The sequence below is a fragment of the Pinus tabuliformis genome, chromosome 7, assembly GCF_031772625.1.
Source record: "Pinus tabuliformis cultivar Carrire ecotype Pingquan chromosome 7, CPIR1, whole genome shotgun sequence".
Taxonomy (NCBI): domain Eukaryota; kingdom Viridiplantae; phylum Streptophyta; class Pinopsida; order Pinales; family Pinaceae; genus Pinus; species Pinus tabuliformis.
Window position 1 is genome coordinate 73,687,978 of NC_142293.1, and position 25,501 is coordinate 73,713,478.

At 40.7% G+C, this 25,501-nt stretch overlaps 1 protein-coding gene across 2 annotated transcripts in view; it reads right to left on the reverse strand.

Annotated features, from left to right (window-relative positions):
* The window catches only part of LOC149245267 (oxygen-dependent coproporphyrinogen-III oxidase, chloroplastic-like), a 358,638-nt gene that overhangs the window by 41,481 nt on the left and 291,656 nt on the right, over positions 1-25,501 (reverse strand). For both annotated transcript variants that reach the window (XM_089457735.1, XM_089457734.1), the window contains exon 5: positions 10,230-10,317. In XM_089457735.1, the coding sequence (XP_089313861.1) occupies positions 10,230-10,317 (88 nt within the window). The remainder of the gene's footprint in view (positions 1-10,229; positions 10,318-25,501) is intronic.

Consider the following 25,501-nt stretch of genomic DNA (forward strand, 5'->3'; position numbering starts at 1 on the left):
AATAGTTAATATTTTTAATGGGTTCCTAAGTCTAAACTTAGGAAAATAAAAATATTAATGGGTATTAATAAAGATAAGAATGAGAAGCTTTTAAGAGACGAGGATCAAGTCTGTTTTAATCTTAGTCGTTGATTAGGGACTTAATCTCGCCATTGATTCATCAACAGGAAAAGTATAAGGGAAGACTTGAGGGTCATTTGGAGATACACCAGCAGATACTCAGTATCTCAAGGAAAATCAATTCTCAAGAGAAGGAGATCGATTTCAAAGGGAGAGTTGCAGGGTGGAGGAAGAGGGGGATAGCTCAGAAGAGGGACGCAAGGACTCTAAGAGACAGCGCAGAGGGAGATGCAGATCAATGAGACTCGGGGATGACGCAGAGAGGGACCAGAGCAGCGCAAAGCCACGCAGAGTGATGCAGGGCTGATGCGGGAGAGAAAGGAGCCTCTCCAGGGTATCAGAAAGTCTCGGAGAAAAGTCTCAGGTGTTTTCTCCCAGTGTCTATGTAAATTTTTCTGTAAAAGTGATTGCTACTAAAGATCAATAAAATCCCTCCTTTGTTGCACCAGTTTTCCCGCATTGGGTTTTTCCGGGGACAAATGTCCAAAAATAACTGTGTTGATGTGATTGATTCTTGTGCATGTGTTTATTTCTATATAATGATGTGATATGTGCAGTAGAATTTATTTTAATATTTACTGAAGAGATTTCGTAAATAACTTATTGGAATAATAAGTAGGTGAAATAAATCAATTGTTGCAGTAATAGAATTTCTGTTTAGAAATTTTCACACTAATAAGAATATAAGAATATCACAAGTGATTGTCAATATAAGAAAATCTTTCTGCCTTTCTGGTTTTCTAACACTAAATTGCTGAAGAATTTATAATAATAAAACCCTCATTTGTTGCATTGGTTTTCCCTTAGGGATTTTTTCCAAGGACGATTGTCCAAAAATAACGGTGTCAAAATTTATTTTGTGTGTGGATTATTTCCCAGTTCCTGCATTTCATTTTCCATAGCTTTTTTATTTGTGAAGAGTTGCGGCAGTGAATTTATCATTATTTGTTGTAAGTTAATTTACATAGGACAAATAAACTGCATATGTTAGGAGATAAATATCAAGCGACTACATTCGTGGAAATTTCACACTCCACAAGATGCTCTCTTGCCGACCACAGACCCTCTCGGCCCTCCACGGGTCTGAGGCCTACTCGGTCTTCTCCACAAGATGCTCCCTTGCCGACCAAAAGCCCTCTTAACCCTCCATAGGTCTGAGGCCTACTCGGCCTTCTCCTCCACAAGATGCTCTCTTGCCAACCACAAGAATGAATCACTCACCCTTGTCCTTATACTTTTCCTAAGCATGAAATACCATGGGTCTATACCATGGGCTATCAAAAGACCATGGGTCTATACCATGGGTCATCAGAATACCATGGGTCTATGGGTGCAAATCCCTGTCACTTAGCCCACTTGCCCCACACGTGAGAATACTCTCGATGCCACCCAAAACATCAACAGGTGGTGGCTATTCCGACCTTATCTAATCAAAGAAACCCTAGGTGCCCTCCTTCAGTGTATTTGGCAATTTCTTAAAATTGGTTTTTCAATTCTATTTCAGTGGATAACTCATCAATATTCTTGGAAAAGGAGGGCACTTAGGTCAATTGATTCCTCTTTTCTAACTTTGGAAAACTGGGAGATCAGGAGGGGTTTGTATTTTTGGCCAAGGAAATCTCATTGATTAGTTTGTATGGGAGGTGGAAATTTATTATGGGAGATCGCTCAATTTAGAATTTTTATTTACAGAGGCAACCTAGTTAGCTTCAGATAAGTCAACCTCTCATGTTTACTAATGGAGTTCAGGGGGGCTACATGAGTTTGTTTAATTGTGCAGAGGTTGACCCAGTTCTTGCTATTGTTTAGTAAAAGCTTGAGCCATATTTATGGTTGTTATCTTGTATTTGCAGCAGTTTGCCTCATTTAAAGCAGCCACATTACAGCAGTTGTATTTTGCATGAGCAAGATGGAACAGAAAAACTTAAAATACGCAGAAATTTATATATAAATATTTATTAGAAAGATGAATAGATAGATGATGATATTACAATTGCGAGTGCCTGGCTTATATACCGCCATGGACACCCTTTGGGAAAGGGCATGATCTTATGATCGTGCCCTTTCGTCTAATTAAAATTAAAATTAAATAATAAACCTAAGTTAACTAATTTTTTACATAACATTGACTTCCTCTCGAAAGAATGCTTTGTCCTCAAAGCATAAGTAACGACGGATGTTGTTGAAGAATGATTCATTCTCCCAGAAAGCGTCTTCTTCGGGTAAGTCCTTCCACTTGATCAGATATTCTAAGATGATCAAGGTCGCACATTTTAAAAGGTCTTGGATTAATCTCTCAAGTTCCGTTTTTTGATGTGGATATCGGTATGGCTTGATGTTGACAAGGTCTGACTCTGTTTTAACTTCTGTTCTACGCTCAATTTCCGTATTAGGCGGCATCTTCATAGGTAGGTCTTGAATCTCTGGTGATTCTTCTCTGGTCATATTTGCAGATAACATTTCTAATTGGTGACATTGTACTACATAAGTAGGTGCTCCTTTTCGACTCAGCTTCATCATCTGGGATGATGATGTAACTTGATTTTCTGGTGGTTGGAATCTGTGTAGCTTGTACTTCTAACCTCCCCATTTGAATTTTATAAATTGTACTTGATGGTTGGCGGCATAAGTACCTAAAGTTCGTAACCATTGGATACCTAAGACTACATCTACTCCTCCTAACGGTACTGTGAAAAACGGAGACTCTAAACTGAAGTCTTGAATCTGCAATTTAACCTTATGGCATTTTCCCACCTTTTCAATCTTTTTACCGTTAGCTATCATCACTTTCATGTTTGGTAAGGGAAATGAAAAGATATTGAGTCTCTTTGCCACGGTTGCATCTAAAAAATTGTGTGTGCTTCCAGAGTCGATGAGAACCACTACGTTGTTCTTCTTTATGTGTCCTTTTAACTTTAAAGTCTGAGGTTGTGATATACATGTCATAGCTAATAATGACACTTGCGGAATACTTCCGTCATCTAATTCTGGTGAGAATTCTGCGGCGTCTTCTGTGTCTTCTATGTCATAATCTTCACTGTTTGAATCATTGGTTGCTTCACAATTATATAGGTTCTTTGGTTCTTTTCCTTTAACACATCTATGTTTGGGGTCCCACTTCTCACCACAGCGTTTACATTTACCCTCTTTTATCCTTTGCATTTCCACATTAGATTTTTCATCTTCACGACGATGTGGTGGAACATATCTTGTATTATTTGAGTCCACATACTGGGGTATCCTTCGTCTTGCATAAGCTTTTTCCGCTGTTGACCAAAATATTGGTTCGGATTTCTTTTCGGCTGTTTTTGCTTTTCGTCTTGCTTCTTCTATAGATGTAATATCATGCATCTCAAGTTCTGCTTGTAAATGGGTTTTGAGTCCCGAGATGTATGACTGAATTAGACGAGATTCTGATAACCCAGGTACTCGTGTTACTAAGGTCTCCCATTCTTGAGTGTATTCATCGACACTTCCTTTTTGCCGTAGTTTGATGAGTTTTGAAAAGAACTCTTCTTCCTTTACACCTTGGAATCTTTTGAAGAATGCATCTTTAAATTTCCTCCAGCTAATGACATGTGTTGTCTTTTTCCACCACATATACCAGTTATATGCTTCTCCCTCCATTTTCATGGATGCATGTCTGAGCTTTTCGTCATCGTCAGTGATGTCATATATCTCAAAGTATTCTTCTGCTTTATTTATCCATGCAACATTGTTTTTTTCGTTTCCATCGAATTTAGGCATCTCGACTTTTGCCCGTCGCTGGTATGTTGCTACTGGTTGAGCGAAAAAAGGGTGTTGATTGGTAAAGTTATCCCAGAGTTGCTTGTTTGTAAAGGCTGTGTTACTCGCTTCTTGGTGGGGTCACTGATTTTTTTGGGGATTCAACTTTGTCATGAGAGTCTGTGGACTTAGTTGAATCTGACGAAATGTGTTCTTGATTCTCTTCACCTTCTTTTAGCAGTTGTTCGGGCGTACAATTCGACCTTTTACACAGAACTTTTAGCATTGTTAAGACCTCTTTGAAGTTTACTCCTGTTTGGACATGTTGACTTTCCATTTTTATCTCTATTCGATTTGTCGTATCTTCAAGATTTTTGATTTTGTCTGCTTGCTCCCCCAGCTTGCTCTCGACTTCATTTAATCTTTTACTAACCTCGTCGTGGTTGTTATTTATCTTATGCTCTACATCCAACAACCTTTTTTGGAAATCCGCCATTGTCATTGTCGACATTGAGCGGGTTTGCGGAGGCGTGTATTTATTTGCCAGCTAAAATATTTTTTTGAAATAATTAAATTAATTAATTTAATTATTTGACACAAGTTAGTTATTTTTTTTAAATTAATTAAAATAAATTTAATTAATTAAATTATATATATAATATATAATATGATTATGTATATATGTTATATATATTATATACTTCACGTTATATATATATAAATAAATGTTATATATATATTTGAATATATATAACTTTTTAATTAATTAAATTAATTTTAATTAATTAAATTATACGTATTATATATAATATATAATATAATTATAGATATGTTATATATTATATATAAATTAACGTGTATATGTTTCACGTTATATATATATATATACAAATAAATGCTTATACGCTGTATGTATATTTGATTTGATAGTTTCCTGACCGTCACGCTCGCTGGTGGGGTCACCTCCTAGGAATAAAAAATATTGGCAACTGGTCAACAGAAAATTTCTGATAAGCAGAATAGTTACGGCTTTTGGTAGGCACCCTTCGTTTGACCTTCAAAAGTAAAACCCCACGCTGATACCACCGCGGTGTTTGGAAGAGCAATGGTCGAGAGTCAACGAAACTGGCGGCGACGACTAACGACAGAAGATCGATTACCAGGCATACAGAGGTGTCAGTTCTGAAATATCACAGTTCGGCAATTGAATCTGAGTTACAGGTCCGAATTAATGTCTGCTAGGGTCCAAGGATGGTCAGCGATACTTCCACAAGTCGAAAAATTTACCACAGTTTTTTTTGTGAGCTGGTATGAGATCACAGAATCTGAACTTTTGATGTTGCTGAGAAATCCTTTATAAAACAGTGACGTAATCAAAGATCAAATCACATAAAAATTTAGATTCGTCCAAAAAAAATTGCACCAGATTTCATTCCTTTTTAGCTCTATATTCTTCAAATACGAGTCCTTTATCTCTGTTCTTCCTTGACCAAATTCAATGGTGAGAAGTTGGCGGAATGTGGTGTGGACAGGGGACGCAAATGGCAGCAGAACAAGGCAGTGAGGAGTATATGAAGCAAATTCAGATGAAGGAAATAATGACAGAGCCGTGTATGAGGAGTTGTGTAGCAGGAGAAGCGCTCCGAGAATCAACTCGCTCTGATACCAATGGAACAGAAAAACTTAAAATACGCAGAAATTTATATATAAATATTTATTAGAAAGATGAATAGATAGATGATGATATTACAATTGCGAGTGCCTGGCTTATATACCGCCATGGACACCCTTTGGGAAAGGGCATGATCTTATGATCGTGCCCTTTCGTCTAATTAAAATTAAAATTAAATAATAAACCTAAGTTAACTAATTTTTTACATAACACAAGACACCTACTTTTGGGAATTTAGGAAAAGCTGTAAAAACAGGTGAATGACATTATTTGGGAAATTTTCTTCCGTGAGCAACCAACATCTCTCTTCCACCTTTTCTCTCTCGTTGCTCCAGACACTGTGTGTACTGCATAACATTGCAGCGAGTCTTGTATTTCGCCTCCACGACGCAAACAATCTTTAAGTTTTAACTATTACAGTGATAGAGTTTGACTATGCAGTTTCTTTCCCACTCTTCAAATTCAATGGTTGAATAGTCTTGTTTTGTTGCAGCGGTGTGGGTGGTCTAAGTCCATTTAGTTTACTTTTTTATTACTTAAAGTGCATGTCCATCTTTATTTCATCTTTTACATAATTTAGTTATTGTGAATTGGAATTTATCATGTTATTTTATTTTAAAATTCTCTTGTATCCTTAGTTTCTTGAACACATACCAAAGACAACTACTTTGTGTGTTGATCACTCGTACTAATCACGCACAATTTTGAGTGTTGACAATGCATGAACATTAGCAACATCCCCCTTATGACTAGAAAACATCAGTCTGAACAAAGAAGTAATTAGCAGTGACCTTAGGCTAATTATTCATAGTTGTCTCCTAGGTTTTCCTTGAGCAGATCTAAGCAGGAACAATGATGAGGAGTGTTGGCCACAAGAGAATGTGGCACATACGGAGAGGAGTAACATGCATGAGGGACACTTACAGAATGAAGCACCATGTAAAAGGGAGCATTGGGCTAACAACTTGTTGGATAGTGCAGTATCTTGCAGGAGGTGTTGCATATAAAAGGGCATCAGGCTTAGTGGTGTACCACCATGAGGTTGGGTAAAATCCTATTGTGACACTTGCCATGCTTGTATTGTAAAGTGCTCATGTAGAGTCCCTCTGTTGTCTTAGATCTAGGTTTACTAGTGTAGACGTAGTCCATGTTTTATGGTGGCCTCCCTCACCTATTATATAAAGGTAGGAGAGTGCATTTGTCATTACTGAATACTAATGTACACATTATTCTTTGTAAGTCTTGTAGGGTGTGAGACCTAGGTCTTGTGATGTAAACTCTTTGAGGAGAAACAAAAATGGATGCTAGTACTTGAAGATGTTATTCCAGTCCTTGCTTGTGTGATACAAGAAGATGGCAGAGTGTGTGCTTATCCTAGAGAAGAACATGAGCATTAGAGGAGTTGATGCAATGAATACAAGCTCTACTTGTTGGCTTGAGCTACTCATATTTAGTATTGTTTTGTAGATGTTATGGCTCTTGTTGTGAAGCAAGAGGAGGTAGCATTAACGTCCAACTCTAAAAAAGGCATGGAGAAGAGAGCTAGTGCTTTGGGTGATATTACATGGTGGCTAAGGCATTATCATGGAGTGCTATATGAGTAACATTGCTTGACCAGAGGAGTGTTGAGCTTGGTTTGATACCTTGCTTGGAAGAAGCCTTGTGTCTTGTACTCTTGATGTTCCAAAGAGTTCTTGGTCATTGTGTTGATGCAAGAGTTGAATACCTAGAGTTTGAGGACTCACACACTAAGATGGACATGAAGACTTGACTATTGCTAGAGTTGTCTTGTTAAACCTTGAACTTGAGCAATGAAATAATCCCAAAGGAAAAAAAAATAGTGCTACTGTGGAGACCTAGAGCATGGTGAGATGTTTTGCTTGAAGGACTTCGAGTTTGGTGTGATTTCATGGTTTATGGAGCTTGGTGAGAAGCCTACATGGGCAAGTAGTTATCATTCGATGTGATGATGTACCTGGAGGTACACTTGCATGATCCAAGCAATGGAGTGGCCAGCTTTGGTTAGGAGGTATTCCTAACTTGAAGTAGTTGGAGGTTAAGGCTGATAGTGTGATGCTAGCTTGTTGTGGTTACTATTGCTAAGCTTAGAAAGCACTGTGGAGTATCCTTGCTTCTGATAAGCTAGTGGACTGTATTTGTTAAAATTGGCAACTAGGGCCAAACTCCATGTGGGTCTACTTATTTATGGCAGCTGATATTTTTCTTGGATTCCTCTCATCGAGAGGTGTAGGATTGATCTAAAGATCATCCGATTCCGACATGTATTCATGGAGATATGAATTTATTTTTGTTATGTGACAATTCGTCAAGGTCGGCCAACAACCAAATTACCCCCACTTGTCCTCCACGTTTTATTATAAATAGAAGAGGTCTTCAAGTCATTTTGACAGACTCACTCTTGTGATCTCTCTCTTCATTCTGTTTTGGGTTTTGATGAAAGAGAGATCTAGAGGGAGTGCCCTAGTCTAATACACTGCCCTAAAGGAGATGCCCTAGCCCTTAACGCTGTCATGGAAGAAGACCCTAACACTGTCATGAAAGAGAGGTTTTAACGCAGTGAAGGAGGCTTCCATATCATAGCAAGGAAAGGCCTAAACGCTGGTCTAATAGAGAAGCCCTATACGCTGTTCTAAAGGAGACTCCTAGCCGCAGAGAAGAAGATACCTAGCCGCTGTAAAAGGGAGCTTTTATATGCAGCAAGAGGAGACCTGTCTACGCAGCAAGGAGATGTCTTAATCCACAGTCTATGGGACCTTCCATCCGCTGTCAAGGGAAGCTCTAAAAGAGCCCTTGCCGCAGGTCTGAAAGTCACCTAAACTATACGCTGTCTGAGGAGATCTGGCCACAGTCAAAGAGGTTTTATATGCAGCAAGAAAAGGCACTCACACGCAGCAAAGGGGAGGCTTCTATACGTAGCATTTGAGGGTGCCCTAAGCCGCAGTAAGGAGGCCTAGAAGAGGCCCTAATCACAGACTAGAAGGTGACCTAATTCGCTGTCACAATCTGCCCTAGTCGCAGTCAAACAGGAAGGCTACTATCCGCAGAGAAGAAGCCTTATCAATATATCAAGGCCTGAAAGGACAGCATGGAATTTGTGGCAGCGTGGTAAAAGAAGTATGATGACAGCACTGTGTTAGAAGGCTGTTCCTAGGACTGTTTGCATGTTTGCTGCCGGGCTAGGCCGTAGGCCATAACCAGCAGCTAAGGCTGTGTATCAGTCTTGACAGCATGGCAGAGGTGGTGTCCCACCTTGATACATTGTAGTCTTAGAAGGCCTACATTGTTGTCTGAGTAAAAGATGAGTTGATGAGTTGATGAAACAGTGACTGTTAGTACTGCAGGAGGAAGACAGCATTCTGGTTGGATGCAGCATGGTGATGGAATCACCTTGAAGAATCAGTTGAAGAAGTATGCCTTCACCTGAGTTCAGATCTACAGTTGTTGGCATCAGATCTACGACCTCATGTGTCATCTTCATCAAGAAGATCTCTGATGTCTGATCTCTTATCTTGGCAAGTCAAAGTGTTGAATTCAAATGTATTTGTACTATCTCTCTTTGCTGAACTATTGAAGAATATAAGAAGAATTGATCAAGGGTTTCACCACATTGGGCTTTGTCCCTGGCTGGCGCCACATCTTGTGTCCTCTTGTCTTGGCTTGTTTTCTGATGTTTATGTTTATGTTCTATCTGCACTTTACTATCACGCTGACGTGATTGCTAATCTGAATATCGTCACTGGGCTAAAATGAAAAATTGAAGTAAATTGCTCTGAGCATATAACATACCTAAAATTAACAGTATTTGGTATGTATTTGTACCACTTTTTAATTTTAATATTGTGTACAGTGCTGTCCTAAATTTATGTACCTGCAGATCTGATTTAAGATTACATCTCATGATGATTGTACATAACAACACGCAGATTTACTTAGGCAAATTGACAAGTAAAGCGAAGCATACAGAGCAGATTTGTAGCTGGTACAAATCTAATCTAATAAGATTAATTCAAATCTTGTTTCTACTTGGAGATGTGATCTTCTGGGAATCTGAGTTGTGAAAAAGTGCAGAAAGGGGAACTTCAGTAAAAAGAAAGGGAAACGAAGCAACACTATGTACACTATATCAACCCAAAAAAGAGAAATAAAAGTACAAGAATACCTGAAATTAAACATCCTTTGGAGAGAAAAAGAGGTATAGGATAAAATAAGAACTAGCTCACACAGGCTATGATGTGTGATAGGGAAAGGGCTAGAAACCAATAAGGAATAGGAGAGCAAGACATGCCAGGGATATGGCAAAAGAAGGGGTGAAGACCAAGCAACACTACCTTTTTCACTCTAAAACATGTAGCTACATTGGCAATGAATCGGCATTAGTAAAAAGTGTTTGGATAGCAACATTCCGAGAAGAAACATGAAAGGACGTGGCAAAGAGAGTGGCAAGGACAATGCACATCAGACACATGTTCTTGAGAGCCAACTCAACCAGAGTACATAACCTGCCTTTGTGGGTCAAATCAAGATGAGTAACACAACACTTCCTAATATATACATATAGGATAATGTTTCATCCACATTTATTTTTTCATCTGATAGTCCAGTTGCCATCATAGATGTTTTAGTAGAAACTAAATTCAACTCTTTTCTATTCTTTCATGATGTATCCCGAATGACAAGGTATTAAATTCACCTGTTGAAAATGCGAGTAACATCTCTTGGTCATTCTCATTAAGGTCATCAAAGAATATTCCTCCAACTCCACGCCTTTCACCACGATGCTGACAACACAATAAAAATCAATAACACTACAAAATTGAAAATATTTAGTCTTTTCTTCATGTGCACTTATGAAATCACCCTAAAACTTGATGTATCCATACATATTTGTTTGTCTACATTTATACAAGAAAAATTCACCGTATCATAGAAATAAGAAGTCAATAAACAAAATCCCGAAAAATTCTTACTAACCTTGGAACATTTCTATCAAAAAAATACCAATAGGAACTCGCATGAAAGTCCAATATTGAAGCCTTATCCTAAGCCACTATGTTTGGAAGCTTTGCTTAGTAAATGCAAAGTGGACGAAGCGCCCATGTTGATACTCCATGATCATAGAACTTAGAAGTAAATAAACAAAACCCCGAAAATTTCTTAGTAGCCTTAGAACATTTCAAAAAATATCAATAGGAACTCACATGAAAGTCCAATATTGAAGCCCTATCCTAAGCCACTATGTTTGGGAGCTACGGTTAGTAAAGGCAAGTAGAGAAAGCACCCATGTTGACACTCCATGATCCTTTATTTCCTCTCCAAATATTTATGCAGAATGACAAACTGGTTATGAATGCAAAGAATTAGCTGAGGTTAGAAGCACCTCATTTTCAACCAAGATCTTCATGGCATATACCATGGAGATTTTAGGAAAAAAAACATTACAACACATGTCAACTTAACAAGAAGCAAAGTAAAAGCTTAGAGAATACGTGCACAGTGACATTTTTCCAAGATTAGCACAAACAAATCAAAATGAAGCTACGTAGACCAGTACATGAGATGGACCACACTACGAAAGGAAATGGACCAAGCAATGCTCGATTTCATTAATATATTTAATACCTTCCATACGAATCTAGGTATAAAAGAATCTGAAAAACATCGGGTGCTCAAGTATCATGGGTTTCTCGATAGATATATCCAAACATAAAAGGAGTTCTTGGACATATACTCACTTGGTGAAATATACCTATATGTTGTCAAGATCAAGAAAAAAAATTAAATAGAAAAGTGAGACTTTGAAACTATGAATCCTTGATACTATAAGCAAGGAAAGGGCATCCCCAAATTATAGAAAAAAGGACGGAGCTTGGGTGGACCAGCCCAAGACAACCCATCTAAGCCACAAACAAATAATGATAATGGGAATATTTAGAAAGACACAAGAAAAAAAAGCATCCAAGAAGTGCACAATCCATAATGTTGCAAAGAAGTCTACAATTTCTCAAAAGAATTGACAATTTATATTCATAGGAATGCCTAGCATTTGAAGAAAAGGGGTCATTTCTTAAAACATCTATATAGTGTTGCATTATGGTCCTTATATGTTGTTTGCTGTGAAAATTTTGGGAATCTGTGCTTCACATGGATTCAGAAAGTTCAATTCAATATGAAAGTGCCCCAAATCTATTTCCTATGAACTTTTGGCCTTATAACTGAAACTAAAATATAAATTATAAAAGCAAGTATTTCACTTCAGTCCAATCAAATACAAAAGGCAGCCCAAGAAAATAAACACCAAAAAATGTACTTCAACGAAACTAGATTTCTGGCCCTAAAGGTCACAATCCCCAACATATAACAGATTTGAAAATAACATCCCCGACATATAACAGATTTGAAAATAACTTATAACAAGCAGATTCATTACAGATACATATCTGTTCTTTTAGTTTTTATTTACTTATCAAATCACTCAACTAAATATCTTTTAGCTTTTATTTACTTATCAAATCAAAACTAGAAGCTAGTCAATCGCCATGAGAACATGTGCTGAAAATCAGATCTGCAAGTGCACAAAGCGTGGACAGCTACACTTCATATATACAACAAATGAAGTTACAAGTACATATCAACAGCTTATCACAAGTTCATACAAGCCTTCGAGCTTATTACAAGTTAGGACTCTCCAATGTATCCAAATCTTATCTAGGGCATCCAACACCAACAACACTAAGTAACAAACATAACCTATCAAGGCATCACACCAAGCTACTTCTAGCCACTCCAAAGGCTCAATAACAAGCTAACATCAACACCAACAATGCTTTTGGCACACGGTTTTTGTTGTTTGTGGTTTTGTAGCACATGGTTTGTCAACCCATGGTTTTCTAATTCCAATTGAGGAATTAAGGTTGTAATCTAATCTGAGTCAATGGATTAGGGGTTTTGAATACTGATCCTATATATTGTAAAAGATGAAGTTGACTAATGATGAAAGTTAGAGCTGTGATTCTAGACATTTTGTCGGTTTTTCTGGTTAAGGATTTCTCGGTAAAATCTCTGTATATTGTGTGATAGCCATTGCTTACTTTTTAGTTTAATGAGAATTTGTGTGTGCATTGCTTTACTTACATTTGTTATTACAGTAGTTCTTGGCTTCAGGGGAGCACCTTTCTGGCTGAGGGTTCAGCTTGAGTCTGTGATAAACCTTGTGATAGTAGAAGCTCTGTGGTATAGATTCTTGTGGTGAAAGGAAATGGCAAGTAGTTCAAAAATAGAGATTGCAAAAAATTTAATGAGCAAATTTATAAGCTGTGGAAGCTCAAGATGGAAGATCTTTTGGTACACAAAAATCAGTTTGTCGTTGTGGATCCAAGTACTGAACCTAAGGAAATGTTGACAAACGACTAGAAAAAGTTGGGTCAGAAGGTAAAGAGAACAATCCAGTTGTGTCACTAAGATTCAATCTATTGAATGTTTCTGGAGAATCTACAAGTCTACAGCCCAGGCCTTATTGGAAAAGATAGGAACTTTGTATCAGTCAAAGTCCCTGGTAAATAAAATTATCCTGCAAAATAAGTTGTACAATCTGAGGATGAATGATGAAGACTCATTGATAGAGCATCTGAATGCCTTCAATACCATGGTAAGTCAGTTATTCTTTGTTGATATTAGGATTTCTGATGCAGATAAATGTATCAATTTACTATGCTCCTTACCAAACTCTTGGAAAGTCGAAGCAAATATGCCTTAACTATAAGAGGATGCTCCGAGATAGAAAAAGAACAAGTCCTCAAGTGGGAGATCTAAATCCTCAAAAAATTATTAATGGAAATCTTGAAATGTGGTAAAGAAAGGCATTACAACAAGAATTGTAGATCCAAAGGCATTCAGAAAGTGAAGGGATATGAGGATGGTCCCTACAAAGAAAAGAAGACCTCCTTAGAGAAAGGAGGGGATGTGTGCTTGGATTGTTCAAGCACACATGCAAATCATGATGTATGGTTGATCAAGTTTGATGCATCTTTCCATATGCCTCCACATAGGGAGAGGTTGTCATGTCCCTAGTTAAAAAATTTGTCGACGAAATTCTCAATTTTGCAATTTTGGCAATTAATATAATATTAGATAAATAAAACTTAGGAGAAATAAGTTGTGGAGGTATTAAATAATTTTTTGGAGAAAAGACAAAAGTTGGGACTTAGGAAAAGAAGAAAATTAAAATGAAGATAAGTTGTGGGGGTCACCAAAGGGAAAATCGAACCCCCTAGGAGAAAATCGAACCACGTTAAGAGGGGAAAACAAGGGGGGTCGAACTAGTGGAGCCCACAAGGAAGGTTGAGCAGCAACTATAAAAGGAAGACTAGAGCTTCATCTTGATCATTCTATTTTGCATTTCATTTCTGTTTTGGAGGGTTTGCTTGAGCTGCTTATCCAAGTCAATAAATTCTGCTTAGCACAGGGATTTCCAAGCAGAAAATCTGAACTATCTTTCGGTGAACCAAGAGTGTCACCCTACGAGAGAAATTTGGAGTTGATTGGAGATTTCTTTTCCTTATTTTTGTGAGCCATTTCATCTTTGCAACAGGTAGTGGTAAATTTTCAGGAGGACGCAGTATCAGAAATAGAGTTTCTCGGAGGTGGAATTTGTCGGGGAAATTTGCTTGAAGAATTTGCAGGACTTTCACTTGGAGGGCGAATTTCCTTGCAGAGTTTTAGAGCCAGAAATCATTGCATTTGTGAGGGCCAAACTGTTCTTCTCTAGGGCCTGTGCAAGGGTTTATTCTGGGCCAGATGGTGGAGCATTTGTCAAGCAGAATTTGTGTCGGATTTTAGCTGGGATTCCTCTCTATAATTTTGAAACCATTTCTCAGAGTTTTATCAGCTTATTGGAGGAGGACTTGGAGTAGATTTGTTGTAGTTTTCTGGTGGGGCGCAGAGCTGGGCAGTCGAGCAAATTCGCTCAAATCTGGGTAATTCGAGGGAGCTGTAACTAGCCCAAAAGATTTCTGGGTTTTGTTGGTTCGGGGTTGGAGAGCATTGTCCTAATTTTGCAGAATTTTTGGAGCAAACTTGAGGCCCCAAGTCTCAGTTTGCCTCAAGCAGCAGCGGCAGAAAATATCTGAGCAGTGCATAGAACCAGTGAGCATATTTCAGTGTGGAGTTTCATCCATATTCACCTGAATTTTGCATGCTTGCTTAAGCAAGCCCAAGAGCACTCATTCCACTAAATTTCATACTCAGATTACCATTGGATATTCAATAAAATGGCTCGGCTCTATTGTTTCTGCTCAATAGTGTTCTAAATTGTTGTTCTTGTGGAGATTTCAGATTGCATGCTTATTTGTTTTGTTGTAGCTAGTTCATGTTTTGATATTTCACTATATATCTCTAGTTAGAATATTCAGTGGTATCAGAGCATGTTCTTGGTCAGTTGTGGGCTCGAGAGCATGTCATGACAGGACCATTTGGTGGAGTTGTTATCATCCTACAGGCAGAGGCAAAGGTGGAGGAAGAGGCTGTGGTAGAGAGGAAGAGGCTGTGGTAGAGAGGACGAGCCTAGGCATTTTTCTGAGACAGAGTTTGAGAACGCCAGAGACTACACAGGGGGCAATGGTGAAGACCAGCCTAGGCAGAGTGGGCATAACCCACTACTGGAGGAGTTGGCAAGATCGAACCAGCAGATGATGGAGATTAGGAGGCAGATGATGGCTCTGCAATTGCAGGATATGTAGGGAGGACCTCAAGGTGGTGGAGGAGGAAACAATGAAGGAAAAGGAGCTTTTGGAATAGAGAAGGGAGCCATATACATCAACGCACAAACCACACATATGGTCAGACTCCTTGGCCTACTGTGCCTCGTTTCACAAAGGAACCAAAGCGAGAGAGGGGTTGATGCCTTCATTGAGTTGATCAGATCATTCACAGATGGCGTTGACGAGTATGAAGCATTGGATCCTACAGTTAGGAGGATACTTACTTTTGCATATTATTGCCATCTGAAGGAGAAGTATTGGCCCGGAGTAGGGACTTCTACTAGAGGAGGACAGCAGAATCAAAACTAGGATAATCATGGATTGGCAGGGAAGGTGACATTGCTTGGGTTTGATGGGTTAGCCAGGAGTTCTGCGAGGTCATGGGTTCATAAACTAGACACTTACCATAGTTTGAATCCCATGCGAGAGGCAGATGCCATCGGATTTGCTACATTGCATTTAGAGGGTGATGCACAGGAGTGGTGGTATCACGGATTAGTTACAATTGGGTATGCGTCCATCACATCCTATATTGAGTTCACTCATAGGTTGGTGGAGAGATTTGATAGGAAGGATCTAGAGTTGCACTTTAGGGAGCTAGATAACCTGAAGCAAACGGGCGGCCCAGAGGCTTACATAGCAAAGTTTTAGAGACTTGCGGTGATGATCTCAGATAAGTTTAAGGTGAAATTGAACATGTTGTTTATTGAGGGTTTGGTCGAGCCACTGCGAGGTTGGGTGCGAGCTTACAGGCCAGTATCATTGCAGGATGCCATTAGCCGAGTGTGAGACATGCTAGATGTTGTTCCAAAGACAAGGGTTGCAACACATACTAGACCTTCTTTCCCTCAGAAGGGAAAAGACACAAGACTTTCTCGAAAGGAGTGGATAGGGAAAGGACAGCTGGATGATGAAACCAAGAGGTACCTCAAGAGGAGGAAATTATGCTTTACTTGTCACGACCCATTGGCACCAGGGAATCAGTGTACCAAAGGAAAGACCCACTACATAGAGGTATTTTCAGACATTGCAGCAGAGAAGGAGGATGCAATTATGTAAAGTTTTGTAGATGTTCTATGCTAAGAGCGATTTCACTTTTCTCACAGCAATCATACAAGTAGATAAGCGAAATGCAGATAGAACATATAAGCAGATCTTACAGAAGACAAATCAGAAACAAGAAAAATAAATGTGTTCGTTTCGGCGGTCAACAGGATGCTTCAACCAGCAAAGTCTCCTTTGGTCAGCCAGCCCAGCATGTGTCACAACAACCCTCCTGGTAGCTCGTACTTTTAGGATGAGAGAGGAAGATGTGAGTTGAGTTGTGTTCAAATTCTCTCCAACTTTTCCTGTATATATATCCATCAATGAGGGTGTGTGACACATCTGTTGGGCATGTGAGCCTACATTACAAAACTGGCTGACCTTGCACATATAATTTATTAAGAATAATAAATTCAAAATATAAGTTCTGCTCATCGGATTAAGACTATTTTTATATGGATTTTACACCTCTCAGAAAGAGGAATCCAACAAAAATATTAGCCTCTTAATCTGAGCATCAGAACATGGAGTTTGGACCTAGTTGTCCAATTTTAACACTCCCTCTCAACTAGGGAGAACTCCATCTATTAGTGCAATTAACATCGTGAGTCATCCCGCCGAAACTTGCTTTGTTGGCTTCTTTATTTCAGAACAGAAGTGGGTCAGTCACAAAGACATCATTCCCCGACTGACATAATCAGTCCAGAGGTCCCAGACCTCACAAATCTTGATCCCAGATCAAGTGGTTGGACCATGCCATCCTAGATAGAGAGTACGGCAATCTCTGATGCGTCCATCAGTCTTTGCTAATAGTCTCTAGCTTTTCCACACCTCATTGGCCAAATGAGAGGTACTTCCCATGAGCCCTGAACTCAATGGGTAGGATGCATACGGGGCACAGATTAAATGAGTGGCGAACCAGCTCAATAATCACAAGGGTGGGGCAGAAGCATTATGAGTGCTTATAGCTCCGAGAAGCTATCCCCAAAGCCCCCCAGAGCTCCCAGAGCTCATCGTCCAACAGGACCCATATCATAGGGTCTTTCCACGACACCAAGACTCTCACGGAAGGTTAGGAACTTGACCTTCCCCAGGGGCTTAGTGAGAGTATCCGCGACCTGCTCATCAGTTCCTATATGATCGAGCCTTACGGCGCCTCGCTGTACCATATCCCGGATAAAGTGGTACCTGATATCAATATGCTTGGATCGGTCGTGGAACACAGGATTCTCAGTCATACGAATCCCACTCTGATTATCACAGAGTATTACAGTGGTATCTAGCACATGTTGGAACAGCTCACTAAAGAGCTTCCTCAACCAAACTGCTTCACAACAGGCCATACTAGCAGCAATGTATTCGGCCTTCGCGGTGCTCAAAGCCACCGACTTCTGCTTCCTGCTCATTCATGAGATCGAAGCAGAACCAAGATTGAAACAGCATCCAGATGTGCTCTTACGATCCACCACACTGCCAGCCCAATCGGCATCAGTATATCCCCGGAGTATCACACTCCCGGCAGTGTATCTCAGCCCATGGTTTATCGTGCCCCGAAGATATCTCAAAAGATTCTTGGCACCAACCCAGTGAAAATGATGAGGCTCAACCATCTGTTGACTCAAAGTATTCACTACAAAACATATGTCCGGACGGGTGTTCACTAAGAACATCAAAGCTCCTATGAGTTGACGATACTCAGTAGGATTGGCCAAGATAGGCCCTGCAGCGCTGCCACTCAACTTCTTAAAGTTGAGTTCCATTGGTGTCGACATGGACTTACAGTCCACCATCCCAAATCTTTCCAGAAGCTTCACAATATACTTTCCTTGAGAAAGGAGAATCTCTCCAGGTCTCTGCCAGACCTCCAGGCCTAGGAAATAGTGCATCAGTCCTAGGTCTTTCATCTCGAACTCAGCAGCAAGCTCCCTCTTACATTGATGAATGAGAGGGTCATCATCTGTCAGGAAGAGGTCGTCCACATACAGCACTAGAATGAGAGGCTTTCCTTCCTCAACCTTAAAGTAAAGGTTTGGATCAGCATTGCTTCGAGTGAAGCCCAGCTTCATCAAGTAACTATCCATCCTCTCATACCAAGCTCTGGGTGCTTGCTTTAACCCATAGAGGGCTTTCTTCAACCTGCAGACATAAGTGTCTTGATCTTGAACTTCAAATCCCAGAGGTTGTTCTACATACACCTCTTCCTTTATTGCACCATGCAGAAAAGCGGTCTTGACATCCATCTGATGAAGACTCCATCCTTGCGTAGCAGCAAGGGCTATGATGGATCCGATGGTGGTATATCGAGCCACAGGTGCAAATATATTGTCATAGTCAATTCCTTCCTTTTGAGAGAAGCCACGGGCAACAAATCTTGCCTTAAACTCTTCAGCACTCCCATCAGATCCATGTTTAATCTTGTAGAGCCATTTAGCGGTGACAACAGATTTGTCCTTCGGTCTCGGGACCACATCCCAGACATCATTCTTCATAATAGCCTCATAGCATCCTTCCAGACTTGATGCTTGATGGCTTCCTCAAAAGATCCAGGTTCAGATTGTATAATAGTACTCATGGCAGCTAGATACCCTTGGTATCTACACGGCTTCTAGCTTTCTCGGAATGTTCCCCTTGGGGCAGCATGACCCTCAGCATCTTCGAGGGTGTCCCTGAGCCATGATGGCCTCTTTCCTAGAGAAGGGGAAGGATCAATAGGGTCCATTGGCCCTTCAACATCAGGCATAGTCTCAGCCTGGGGTTCTTCTAGATTTCCAGGTCTTTCTTCATGGTTTTCTTCAGATCTAGGAAGATCTACTACTTTCTTCAGGGAAGCATCTTCGTCAAAAGTGACATCATGGCTTATCTCTACTTCCCTTTGATCAGGTACATAGACTCTATATGCCTTAGAAGTCTCACTGTAGCCCACAAACATTCCTTTCTTCCCAGTAGCATCCAGCTTACTTCTCTTTTCTTTCGGTACATGAAAATAGACAGGACATCCAAAAATTCTAAAATGTGAGACATCAGGTTTCTTACCAGAGAAAAACTCTTCGGGAGTTTTGGAGTCCAAAGCGGAATGAGGGCATCGGTTTTGAATGTACACAGCAGTATTTGCAGCTTCTCCCCACAGAAACTTTGGAAGACCCTGGTCACATAGCATGGCACGGGCAGCTTCCACAATAGTCCTATTTTTGCGTTCAGCAACACCATTTGCTCAGGAGTATATGCAGTGGTAGTCTCCCTTTTAATGCCAGCTTCTCTGCAAAAGTCTTTGAACTCATTTGATGTCCATCCAGGTGGCATCAATAGGAAGCTCATCAAACTGTGTCGAACATAGTCAAACCTTGACTCAATATAATTTCCAGAACACTGTGATCTTCTTGCTGTACTAACTGACACTGCTTCAGCAGTTATCCTTTTCATCAATAATGAAGGCCTTCAAGTCTGTAGTAGGCCACGCAGTCCAAGACTGATAGAACAACCTATGCTGCTCGCTATGGCCTGCGGCCTAGCCCAGCAGCAAGATAGGCCTATGATCCTTAAACAGTCAGCAACTAATAACATATGCTGATCTGATGACAGTGACTTATCAACCTTGAAACAGTCCTAAGGAACAGCCCTTATCAATGTGCTGTCACCATGCTTCTTTTATTTATAGCAACCGAAACACTGTCCTTCCAGACCTCCTTATACTGTGAATGCGTATAGGGTCAACAGACTGCGGATTCAGGCCTTCTGAAGCTGCGGATTATGAGTCTCTTTCTTGAGCACTGCTGAGATCACCATCTTGCTGCTCCTCTAACATCATTGCATCACCAAGAACTTCATTGTTGTCGCAATATCTTTTAGTGTATCATTGTTACGCTATGGTTGCCCTTAGGATCTCTGCACCATAAAGACTACGACAACACTTCGCTGTACTGCTTCTTTCATTATACTTAAATTGTAATAATCATGTTATTACTTCTTGTGATCCTTGTCATTGTGACTGCTTCTGAGATCATATTCATGTCGAGATCACTAGATCCGAATACAATGGAGACTATTGATATGGTATATCTCCTTTTTCAGGGATGCCAAGAATCAATGTCATCACCGAAACATACTTCATTAATCTGGTTATGCTGAGACAGTAATATATATGAAATAGAGATAATATTCAAAATGACCTTCGTTGATCCAAGAGAGTAGATCCATCACTGCTCCCTTCGAGACTGCAGCTCTTGATTTGATTGTCACTGCTCAGATTGCGGTAGACACAGTCATTATTGAAATTCTCTTCAACGAGATTATATGCCGAGACTGATACAGGAATATCTCTGAAAGAGCGGAGATATCTTTATGCTGAGATTGTCATATCAATCTATTCATGTAATGCAGAGACTTTCATTATAAGGATTAGGTCTCTGTTGAGAATCTATATAGCTCAGACCTCATTGCAGTGTCCTTATCCGAGATCTTCATTTCCTTATCCATCCGAGTTTTGTGCCTTTAATTCATAGGTATGCCGAGAGAATATTTAGCCCAGTTCATGGATCAATTCTGCGTCCTCATCATACCTTCGAGTTCTGGTCATGAATGCACCTCATACCCTAACCGAGGTGCAGTCAGATCCAGCTTCTCCATGCGAGATCTAGCATGTGTGATTTCTGCGTTCTAGACTGCGGCTCCACTACTGCTTCATTCCCTTAATAGTATGATTATTATAGTGGACAGAGTTCCGACATTTATCATGTAACTGTTCTTCAAAATATCAGAAGTATCGGAGTTCATATGACTGTCTCCGTGACTGCACATAGGTTTTCACTGCGGCTTCATTAACTGTGCGTATATATGTATGGACTGCGTCTTCATTCCAAAGATTGCGGCTTCATTAATTGTGCGTATATATATATAGACTGCGGCTTCATTATTCCAGCGTATATATTGTATGGACTGCGGCTTCATTATTCCAGCGTATATATGTATAACCATTCCCAGCGTATAAAGTGGTTCCATATTGCGTATACAACATAAACAATATTGGGTATATGAACAGCGGATCATAACTGTTCTTTATGTCCTGTGTTTACTTATATGCGGCTTCATTATTTCTTCAACTGCGTATTAGTACTCCTCTTGATAGCTACAGGTCTCCTTTTGCACTGCGTCCAGACCTCCTTGTAAGACATGACTGCGGCTTGACTGTTAGCCTTACTGCGGTTGTCCCTTATATGAACACACGTTAACCTTTAACCTTACTGCGGTTTTTCCTTATATGACTGCGGCTTCCTGCGGTTAGGGCATCACCCTTGGGCCAGCGTATCTGTTGGTTCTCTCCTTCCAAAAACCCAGACGTGGAGAGGAGATCACCTCAAGAATACCTGTTCTTCGATGATGATTGCTATAGATAGAGTTTGTCTTCACCTCAGCTCTGATACCATGTAAAGTTTTGTAGATGTTCTATGCTAAGAGCGATTTCACTTTTCTCACAGCAATCATACAAGTAGATAAGCGAAATGCAGATAGAACATATAAGCAGATCTTACAGAAGACAAATCAGAAACAAGAAAAATGAATGTGTTCGTTTCGGCGGTCAACAGGATGCTTCAACCAGCAAAGTCTCCTTTGGTCAGCCAGCCCAGCATGTGTCACAACAACCCTCCTGGTAGCTCGTACTTTTAGGATGAGAGAGGAAGATGTGAGTTGAGTTGTGTTCAAATTCTCTCCAACTTTTCCTGTATATATATCCATCAATGAGGGTGTGTGACACATCTGTTGGGCATGTGAGCCTACATTACAAAACTGGCTGACCTTGCACATATAATTTATTAAGAATAATAAATTCAAAATATAAGTTCTGCTCATCGGATTAAGACTATTTTTATATGGATTTTACACCTCTCAGAAAGAGGAATCCAACAAAAATATTAGCCTCTTAATCTGAGCATCAGAACATGGAGTTTGGACCTAGTTGTCCAATTTTAACAAATTAGGAGGTAGATGCAAGTGATAGTGGACCTCGGAGCTAGGGAGGAAGTGACCCACTGCCCCCACCTAGTGGAGGAGCCTTCTTGCCTACTGGTGGAGTTATTGCTTCGCTTCAAGGAGCCCTAAAGTATTTGACACTGAGGATTAGAGGCACAGTACAGGGACAATGAGTATCCATGTTGGTGGACAGTGCGGCTACCCACAATTTTATTGATGCACAGTTAGTGGAGCGTAGAGGATTTCGAGGGGTTTTAAGTACTAGTGCCAGGAGATAGGACTATGCAATGTACCCGTTATGTTCTCAGCATGACAGTGACCATGGGGAACTATTCGATGACAGACCATTTCTTCGTGGTGGATGTTCCAGACACCAATGTGGTGATGGGAGTTCAGTGGTTGTATTCTCTTGGGCATGCCACCACTGACTGGAAGAAATTGGAGATGGAGTTCATAGGCCTAAATGGGAAGCTAGTAGTAATGAGGGGTATGCATTCATATCCAGCCTAGGCAGTCTCTGTGCACAGGATGGAGGTTGATTTGATGCATGGTGATATAGCTTGGGCGGTAGAGTTGTGGATTTCTGAGTCAGGTGCACCAACGTAGGAGACACATCCAGACATATTGGCTCTTTTGGAAGCACCAGGCAGAGTTTGGATACATTCCACCAGATAGTGGATTTGAGCATACCATAGAGTTGGAGGAGGGGGTGAATGCAGTTATTACCACTCCCAATCGACATCCTAAGACATATCAAGATGAGTTTGAGAGAGCTATACAGGAGTTGCTGAGATTGGGGTACATTAGGCCCAACTCTAGTCCCTTTGATTCTTCAGTTGTGCTAGTGAAGAAGAAGGATGGGACCCTTCACATGCGCATTGATTACAGGGCCCTCAACAAGAAGACTTTGAAGATCAAGTACCTGATTCCACGTTGAGCTGATGGATGAGCTTAGAGGTGCTAAGTACTTCTCTAAGATAGATTTGTGAGCAGGATATCATCAGTTTCGAGTGAGGGAGTACGACATCCCAAAGGTTGCTTTTCGCTACCACTACGATCACTTTGAGTTCTTGGTGATGCCCTTTGGGCTAACCAATGCACCAGCCACATTTCATTCTTGTATGAACCATGTCTTCCGCAAGAAACTACGTCGTTATGTGTTGGTATTTTTTTATGACATCTTGATATACAACTAGACATGGGAGAAGCACCTTCAACATTTGGAGGAGGTACTGCGCATTTTGGAGGCGTAGTAGTTATATGCTAAGATGTCCAAGTGCGAGTTTGGGCTTACAGAGATGCTTGATCTTGAGCATGTGATTGGGGAGGATGGTGTTCAAACACATGTTGAAGTTTCTAAGTTTACTTAGCTTAGAACCCCTTCATGCACTTTTTCCGATTTATTCCTACCTACTTGTTATTTTTCTTTAACAAGTTATTTACAAAGTAAATACTGAAAATAAACACCAGTGCATGCTCAGCATATTACAGATCAGCAACTAAAAGAAACAAGAACAAACACACCACATGATACCATTATTTTTGGACCAATGTCCCCGAAAAAACCCAATGCGAGAAAACCAGTGCAACTATCTGAGGGTTTTCTTATTAAGCAATAGCATAGTACAATCTAGGTGTCGAAACTGGCCTATCCAACAGAGAATTTCCTTAGCAGCTATACCTCACAGTTTGAGAGAAATCTCCTCGCTGAAACCCCAAAAAATCCTTCCGGCAACGCCTCAGCACAAAACTGCTCTGCAACCCCAGCGTCTACCCAATGTGGACTGCGTCAACCCCTCTCTGTCTCACGGTGGCCCTATGTCAGCCTTTGTTGGCCTGCATCAGCCCCAGGAGGCCATGCGTCAGTTTTTTGGGCCTTTTCGTCAGACACACTGGCCTCTCTGGTGCTCTGCGCAGCACTTGGCTGCCTCTGCGTGGCCCTGCGTGAGCCCTTGCTGGCTCTACATTACTCTCCTCGGTTGCTACGCTGCTCTCTCGGCACAATCTATACCTTCTCTGTTTCTCTGTGCTCAATGCCCCTCAATTGCTCTCCCGATCACTGATTCTATCTCTCTTAGCAAACCCTGCTCTAGAGAATAGAATGACTGATCATTCTATTGTTCTCTCCAAGCAACCCTCAAGCCTCCTCTTATACTTTTCCTATTGACATCTCAACGGCCGAGATTAAGTCCCTAATCAACAGCTAAGATTAGATCTGGCTTGATCCATGTCTTTTGGACCACTCTAACACAAATTCATATTAATACACATTAATATTTTATTTTCCCTAAGTTTAGACTTAGGGACTCCATTAAAAATATTAATTATTTTAATATCTCCTGATCTGTTTAGAATCTGCCCAAACCCTTTCTACGTATTGGAGATCTCATGTGCCCTAACCTCTCCACCAAATTTCGTGGCTAGAGCACATTCGATGCTACCCCAAATCAACACTCCCTCTTAGCAAGGACTGTGCTCTAGCAATACTCCTCCCTGAGTATTATTCTGATCATCCGGCATCGGTACCTGTGCTGATGCTAGGCCTTCCTGCCCAACATCCTCTGCACTGCTGCCCATCTACCACTGCCACTATTACATCTGTACGACAGCTGCCTCTGCATCCGTGTTGTTGTTGGTCCTTTCTCCCAGCACTGCATCCGCACTGCAACCCCTCTCATCAAGCTGCATCGTGTTGCCCACTGCTGCACTGCAACTCAGTTACTGAGAAGTAAGTAACTGATCTCCCAACTGACCACTGTTGGGCTAGAGACACCCACTAATGTTGAAGCTCCCTCTGCTGCTGACAAGTGCTCCCTCTCTGACCTCTGCACTGCTGCAACAACTCCCTGCATCTCGCACTGTTGCACACCACTCTGTGCCATCCTACACTGGTGCAACACTCTTGTGCCTCTCGCACTGCTGCAGCTTGCTAGCCTTGCGTTGTCTCGGGACTTCTGCACTGTAGCACTCTTTGTCATTCCATCCGCATCTGTCTCTACCCACCCAGCCAGTCCTGCTACTCCTCATCAGGGCTCCCATAGCAAGGTCTAATCCAAGAGGCTGGGTACCTTGAGGATCCTGCCCCTCACTGCCTGTAGTCCACCTGACTACAGCTCGATGTCTCCCCACTTCCTCTCAAGTGGTGCGTGTGCACTCATGGCACAACCATTGTCTGTCAAAACTTCCTTCACTGCCCGTG